The sequence below is a fragment of the Coregonus lavaretus genome (assembly GCF_964263955.1).
Source record: "Coregonus lavaretus genome assembly, chromosome: 20".
NCBI classification, from domain to species: domain Eukaryota; kingdom Metazoa; phylum Chordata; class Actinopteri; order Salmoniformes; family Salmonidae; genus Coregonus; species Coregonus lavaretus.
In genome coordinates, this window is record NC_140007.1 from 31,946,246 (window position 1) to 31,954,527 (window position 8,282).

Genomic DNA, 8,282 nt, shown 5'->3' on the forward strand with positions numbered 1-8,282 from the left:
CCCGGGACCACCCATACACAAAAATGTATGCACGCATGACTGTAAGTCGCTTTGGATGAAAGCGTCTGCTAAATGGCTTATTATTATTATTATTATTATTATTATCAATTAACCTCAAGCAAGCGCGTTCCCATCTCTCCGCTCCCAACCATGCTTACGTGCGCGCTCCCGCTATTAAGTGACAAGATGGCGGTCGCCGCCGGATCAGGTAAACGGTTCAGCTAAATAAATGACTAGTTAGCACATTACTAATTTCGTGTAAAATTCAAAGAAGCGTTTGCTGATAGTGTATATGCGTTCCATGTTACAATATACTTTCCAGAAATGCTCAAGTACTGCTTATTTGACCAAAACATGGCTATGTATAGTGCCAGCTACCTAAGTTAGCGGCCAGCTACCTAAGTTAGCTATCACCTATCTGCCAGCTGACAAGGCTTTTTTTCTTGCAAGTTCTAGTGAATTGAAGCTAACATGACATGGCAAATTCCGTTGGAAAACCTCTCCATGCATAGTTACCCATATATTTAATGCTAAATCTAACTCCGTTGACATGGCAAAATAGCTCGTCAACCTGTGTCGACTGATCAAATGCCGCGTCATTCATCAAGCGTTGTTTTTAGCCTGTTAGCTAGCTTCTAGCTTCCGCAGCCAGAACGTCATTGGCAAGAAAGCTACCAGCCATGTCCATTATTAGCTAGTCGCAGGAACAGCTCGAACTGGCTGGCTTGTGTTGCATGTTGTCAGGACACGTTAGCTACATTACTAGTAGCTATTTGTTGTTCGCTGGTTTGCTAGCGTAGTTAACTAGTCAGATAACGACTCGATTGGTTACTGTAGTGATTTCGTGATCTAACTTTAGCTAACTTGTCAGTCACATTCATTTGACTTGTATTAGTTAGCTAACTATCTAGCTTACCTTGGCAAGATGGCAATATCAGCTTTCTAATGCGATCAATCATCTAGCTAACGTTAGCTCACTCATCTGAATTTAGGCCAGACCCGTTTTGACCAATGAACTGAAATAGCAAACGTTAACTAGCGAGAATTGGCTAGTTAGCAACCCACACATTTATCCGGATTGCTTTTACCGTCCACATTACGTCAATCCACGCCTCCAATTTGTACTCTAATAATAAAGGCCAGTAACGTTCGTTTGAATTAGCTAGCTAGCTACTGTAGCTATATACTTTAATCAATGAAAAACTCAAAATAGTCAGCGGCTTTATTGTAATTACATTGGGCAGTGATAGTGGGGTAATTGATGCAGAGTGGTCTCTATAAAGACAGACAAATAAATGATGTTAAACAGCTGCAAAGTCTTATTGTACAGTAACAATCAGTATTATTGCCAAAAACAAAACAAGTAGTAATGCTGTAATAGGTAAAATGGCAGGTAAATGCCACACATATACCCCATTCAGACCGACCAGATAACCTAGACTGGGAATTTAGCGGATCATTCCTAGAAGCTCAGTGTAAATGGGTCGACTCACTAAATCTGCCCTGAATTATTGCTCACCTCTGGACCCAATATCAAACTCACTAAGGAGCCGCGTGTAACCCACTAATAACTTTGTGATGCACTGTTGCCCTGTGCTATACTCATAACTTGTCTCATGCGAAACTCTCACCAGCTAACTTCTGTAGGCCTATCTACAGGTTTATGGACAGATGTTGAGTGCAGTTCAGATGTTTATGAACAACAGCCGTTCTCTGGAGCTGCTTGAAGGAATCAAATCAAATTGTATTTGCCACATGCGCCGAATACAACAGGTGTAGACATTACCGTGAAATGCTTACTTACAGCCCTTAACCAACAATGCATTTTTTTATGAAAAAGTGTTGAGAAAAAAAGAGCAGAAGTAAAATAACAGTAGGGAGGCTATATACAGGGGGGTACCAGTGCAGAGTCAATGTGCGGGGGCACCGGCTAGTTGAGGTAATATGTACATGTGGGTAGACTGGTAGGAAGCGGAATCTGGCTTTATAGCAGTCTCGTATTGGCTACTGCTAGGCTATTTGTCAATGGACCAGGTACAGGTGTGATGGACAGATGATGTGACCAATGGCTGGTCAGTGGCACACGCTCGACTGGTTTTACTGTCAGTTAGCCCATCCCTCATCTTGAATGGCTTGCAATCATCAAAAAACAGACACAACCTGGCAAGTGCATCTATAAGTCTCCCGAGTGGCGCAGTGGTCTAAGGCACTGCATCGCAGTGCTAGCTGTGCCACTAGAGATCCTGGTTCGAATCCAGGCTCTGTCGCAGCCGGCCGTGACCGGGAGACCCATGGGGCGGTGCACAATTGGTCCAGCATCGTCCAGGGGAGGGAATGGCCGGCAGGGATGTAGCTCATTTGGTAGAGCATGGCGTTTGCAATGCCAGGGTTGTGGGTTCAATTCCCACGGGGGGCCAGTATGAAAATTAAAATAATGTATGCACTCACTAACTGTAAGTCGCTCTGGATAAGAGCGTCTGCTAAATGACTAAAATGTAAATGTAATGTATAATAGTTGCCACCACTAACTTGTATTCAAAGGGTGCTATAGAAGAATCAAAAAGTTTGCCCTGGTGTGTATCTTCTGACATATACACTGGGTGTACTAAACATTAGGAACAGCTTCCTAATATTGAGTTTTACCCCCTTTTGCCCTCAGAACAGCTTCAATTCGTCGGAGCATGGACTACAAGGTGTCGAAAGCGTTCCACAGGGATGCTGGCCCATGTTGACTCCAATGCATCCCACAGTTGTCAAGTTGGCTGGATGTCCTTTGGGTGTTGGACCATTATTGATACACACGGGAAACTGTTGAGCATGAAAAAAACAGAAGTTCTTGGCACACTCAAACCTGGCACCTACTACAATACCCCGTTCAAAGGCATTTAAATATTTTGTCTTGCCCAAAAACCCTCTGAATGGCACACATGCACAATCCATGTCTCAATTGTTTCAAGGCTTAAACATCCTTTAAGCTGTCTCCTCCCCTTCATCAACACTGATTGAAGTGGATTTAACAAGTGACATCAATAAGGGATCATAGCTTTAACCTGGATTCACCTGGTCAGTCTGTCATGGAAAGAGCTGAAAAGATGTATGAAAATGTTTTGTACACTTAATGGGATATACTGTTTGTTTTGTCTTGTGTGGTATTTCAATCATTTCTGTTTTCTGTGCTTGTGTGTCGCACACTTAAACAGGCGTTAAGGTTCCTCGTAACTTCCGGCTGCTTGAAGAGCTGGAAGAAGGCCAGAAAGGTGTGGGGGATGGGACAGTGAGCTGGGGCTTGGAAGATGATGAGGACATGACCTTAACAAGATGGAGAGGGATGATCATTGGCCCTCCTAGGGTGAGTCGGCTACTCTGATTCACAGGCCACCAAGTTTGGCTCACTGGCCTTGTCCAGAAACAACCCTTAGTACCTACCCCACTAGGCACTTGTGGAGGTCTGAGAGGATTGGACAGGTGTAATCAATATGTCAAAAATTCCACCTAGCCCAGGGGTGTCAATCATACGGCCCGTGGGTTTGATAAAACAAAGAATGCAATATTGTTTGTCAGTAAATGTATATTTGCGGGGGACAATCTTAATCGATATTGAAATGACTAAATCCAAATCGAAACTGTAAAGAACTTACAATGGACCTGCATTCATTCTGTCCAGCTTGCTAACAGTCATCGAAACAAAAGTTGGACTGTCGGGGAGCATTTAAAATTCCAAAAGCAATGGATAGAGGACTATTTTTTGCTAATGTTTGCCTGCAAGGAAATAAAATTGATTATATGTACGGCCCTCCGGACCTCGGTGAAGACCGAATGCGGCTTGAGTTTGACACCCCTGACCTGACCTAGCCTATCAAAGGGGCAAGGTGGAGCTATAAACATAATGCTAAACCCATTCTCACTGATGTCTTTGTATGTCATTTTTCAGACAATCTATGAAAATAGGATGTACAGTCTGAAGGTTGAATGTGGGCCCAGATATCCAGAGGCACCACCGTTTGTCAGATTTGTGACTAAGATAAACTTGAATGGTGTGCACAACTCCAATGGTGTGGTATGTAAATCTGTTTGTCCTTCAAAATGTTTCAATCTGTGAAGAAAGATGTTGTAAAATAGCTAATACTCACAGTCTCATTTGTGTTGTAGATATTTTTTGTAGGTATGTTTAAGGATTTGATTTTTTATTGAAGTGAGTGACTTGATTAAATTGCCCCTGGCTCCTATAATAAGATATGGATTTCAGTGCAGGGCTAACATGCAGTTGGATGACTGGTAATGCCTACTATGTTTAGGTCACATTAGACTGAGGAAATGTCAATGGACTCTTATTGCATGTGACATTTCAGACGGCAATACTTTGCTTGAACATACTAAATGTAGTTCTGCATGATCGTATAGGATGTAGGTTCCGCAGGATAGGCTATTCCAGAGGTTGCATTTATGTATACTTTTTATATTTACATTTTATATCCATACAAAAATGAACTATTTTTGCCAGGTTATGTAGCAATTTTTTTTTTTGAATATAATGTTTGTCACAACTAACCAGTACTTAAGCCAACCATGATATTCCTACAAAATATATATAGAGAGTTGCGAGTCATGTTTTGTGAGAGTGTGATTGAGGTGTGATGTAATGTTTCTCTCCTTCCATTGTTCCCTGTCCTGCAGGTTGACACACGAGCAGTGTCTGCACTGGCCAAGTGGCAGAACTCCTACAGTATCCGTGTGGTCCTGCAGGAGCTCAGACGGCTCATGATGTGCAAGGAGAACATGAAGCTCCCCCAGCCACCAGAGGGCCAGATCTACACCAACTGAGCCCATGCTACTACTCTCCTTCTCCTTTTCCCTCTTTTGTTTGCGTTCATCCTTTCCTCCCATCCACCACCTCCCTCCTTATTTTCATTAATTTGCCAGCCAACACTCAAGCGCACACACATAGGGACGTACGTGTGTGCAAACACACGTATGCAGACACACACGAACAAGCAAACACTTCTATATGCGACATTCTCAGGCCCTGGCCCCTCCCCTTTCATCACTGGAGCTCTGGTTGGACTAGAGAAGACTAGGTAGGCTTAGTCATCGGTCCACACCAGACCTGATCATTCGAATACTGTACATCTTACTAATCTTTTTTTATTATTATTTGTTATAAATGCAGATTGTACAATAACATAAATAATCTTATTGAGTGTACATGTTGTGTGCTGCCTTTTTGTAATAGAGAAAACCCCCCAGCAATTATGCTGGTATTTGTGGATTTTGTTCAGTGCAAGATATAAGTTAGATACATTTTTCTTATCAGGTTCTAAACATAAAGTTCAACCAGTCAATTTACCTCCCCATTGATTAAGAGAGCTTGACCCAACAAATATGTGCAAATATTTCTTGAGTGTTTTTTTGGGCTTTGTGCATGTGTAACTTGTATAGCAATTTATTTACGGCCTCCACTGGAAATGCATGTGACTGCAGCAGCTTATAGCAAGATGCCTGAAGTAGTAAGCCCTTCAAGCTGTCACCTTAGTCAACACTCACATGGCCATGACCGAGGCAACCACTGATATTTAGCCTCTTATACAATACAATATTTTTAGTTCATAAGTGTCATTGGGTGTAAAACACAATATAATAATAACAGTTGTCATCTGAAAGGATTCACACACCAGAAAACCTGCAACCATTTAAGCTAACAACCTCTGAATGAATTGGCTACCTCTTTTGGTCCTTAGTTGGAGAGTAGAATTGACCAATAGTCCTGTCTTCTTTACAACTTTATGATAAGGTTGTTTTCTTCCCCTTTCCTATCATAATTCTTGCATCATGCATTTACACGTATGTATAGTGTCTAGATTCCAATGGTTCTAACCCCCTGCAGGCATTTCCCATGTTTGTCTCAGAATGCTAGTGTCATTGAGTTTGCCATTCATACGCTGTCAGTATGGGTTATGGAACTACATTGATTGTACTTTTACACTATCTTGGTCTGTACGGGATCTTATGTATAGTGTTTGTCTGTTCCCGTTTAGTGATCTTACCAAACATGCAGTAAATATCATAGGGTGACCAGTCTTCTGAATATTTCCCTATCACTAGCTAGGTTTCCATCAAATTGGCTAGAGATTTTCATGCGAATATTCTACAATCCACATAAAGAAAATGTTCACACCAGTGGTGTGTTTCCACCAAATTGACTTGTTGTGGATAAAAATCAGTGGGTGATGACGTAGTGCACACAAAATGTACTTTTTCGCTTAAGTTTTCATGTACCGAATAAAAATCTAAAGTTCAGTGTGTTTCCATTGCATTTTCAACTCTACTCATAGTTTTCTCAAAAACGTTTGCATTAAATAGCAAATGTGCCTAGTCTGGTCTTGGCACTTGCCAACAGCTGGCAAATACTGTGCAGGTAGGCTAGTCTACATAATGAGATTATTATGGATAAGAGCAAGAATGTTTTTGTTAAACGGCAGTCAAGCATCGATCATCATGTTACCAGAGTAAGGCCCTCGATATTTATTGGAATGGAGCATCAAGATCACCGTGCACTTTTACCACCCTGTGAAGTTCATACATTTTTTCATCTGTAGCCTAATATACTGCATAGTTTAACGAGTCCTAGTGGGAGGACCACAAATCCATATCATCGCGTGACTCCAAATGTACTTCGATATGATAGTTCTTATATCAATATAAGGTTCCAGCCAACATTTGCGCATAATGTCGTTTCCACCGCCATTTCTCACATAATTAATTTGACCGATACAAAAAGATCCCAGCTTTTCAAACGAACGAATGATCTGTCTGCATTTATAAAATTGTACCGAAACTTCTGTTTCAATAGCTGCAGTGTTGCCAACTCCTCAGTAAGGAAAGTAGCTATTGGCTGTACTAAAAGTCGTTAAATGACGTCATCATCTAATTTGCATAATTTGCCATGTGCATGTAATTGTGATGGACGCTGTAGGAGAGAGGAATTACGTCGTGGGAGAGAACAAAAAGTGAGTAAAAAACACCCTACATTTACATCCCGCCCTGAATGTAAGCCAGGGCGGGATCAGCCAGTGGCGACTTCCTGCATGCGCGATTCATTTGCAGTCTGGTCGCGGAGGGGTGAACAACTCCTGCTCTGACTGCAGCTGGGAGGGTCTGCTGTGCTTTGGGACTGGGGTCACGGGGGTGGGCCCCGGCTGCACCTGCTGCTGGTTGAGAAGAGTAAGAATGATACGTGCTTTCACGTCAGAGTCTCCAAAATTCTCCAATAACACCAGAAAAAGTTGCTAGATTTGTCGCTAGTCGCTTTTTTGAAAATGTGTCGCTAGAGGGGTCTGAATACTCGCTAAATATAGTGACAAAGTCGCTAAGTTGGCAACACTACGATAGCTGTTGTGATATATATATTTTTTACGTTATGACTTTACTCGCATAAAAACTGTGGATGGGGACGTGGTTAGTAATTAAGGTGGGTAGTTTATTGATCTTATCAGGTACAATATAACAATTATTATGCTCCTTATGAAGTAATATCAGAGGGAATAGTATCCATCAAAAGGAGGCAATCCTATATTCAAAGTTCAGCATTTACAAAGTGAATCCTCGTTTGTTAAGTCAAATGACACTGCTGGTCCTGCTCACACTGCCCTACCCTATGCTTTGACTTCTTTCTCCCCTCTCTCTCCAGATAAAATCTTGCGACTTGTGACGGCAGGCCGCCCAACAACCTGCCCGCTTGACCCTATCCCCTCCTCTCTTCTCCAGACCATCTCCGGTGACCTTCTCCCTTACCTCACCTCGCTGATCAACTCATCCTTGACCGCTGGCTATGTCCCTTCCGTCTTCAAGAGAGCGAGAGTTGCACCCCTTCTCAAAAAACCAACACTTGATCCCTCTGATGTCAACAACTACAGACCAGTATCCCTTCTTTCTTTTCTCTCCAAAACTATTGAGCGTGCCGTCTTTAGCCAACTCTCTTGCTATCTCTCTCAGAATGACCTTCTTGATCCAAACCAGTCAGGTTTCAAGACTGGTCATTCAACTGAGACTGCTCTTCTCTGTGTCATGGAGGCTCTCCGCACTGCTAAAGCTAACTCTCTCTCCTCTGCTCTTGTCCTTCTAGACCTGTCTGCTGCCTTTGATACTGTGAACCATCAGATCCTCCTCTCCACCCTCTCCGAGCTGGGCATCTCCGGCGCGGCTCACTCTTGGATTGCGTCCTACCTGACCGGTCGCTCCTAACAAGTGGCGTGGCGAGAAGCTGTCTCCGCACCACGTGCTCTCAC

The 8,282-nt window shown here is 42.6% G+C and overlaps 1 protein-coding gene across 2 annotated transcripts in view; it reads left to right on the top strand.

Annotated features, from left to right (window-relative positions):
• The window catches only part of LOC311148328 (ubiquitin-conjugating enzyme E2 variant 1), a gene marked incomplete at its 5' end in the record, with an annotated part of 53,792 nt that extends 47,498 nt beyond the window's left edge, over positions 1-6,294 (top strand). The window contains 4 exons of one of the 2 annotated variants that reach the window (XM_084185260.1): positions 151-208; positions 3,201-3,349; positions 3,932-4,057; positions 4,675-6,294. In XM_084185260.1, coding sequence (XP_084041386.1) covers positions 151-208; positions 3,201-3,349; positions 3,932-4,057; positions 4,675-4,821 — 480 coding nt within the window. In that variant the 3' untranslated portion in view covers positions 4,822-6,294. Of the gene's footprint in view, positions 1-150; positions 209-3,200; positions 3,350-3,931; positions 4,058-4,674 lie in introns of those variants that run through there. The other variant, XM_084185261.1, reaches the window with a different exon arrangement.
• Between the last annotated feature and the right edge of the window lie 1,988 nt (positions 6,295-8,282).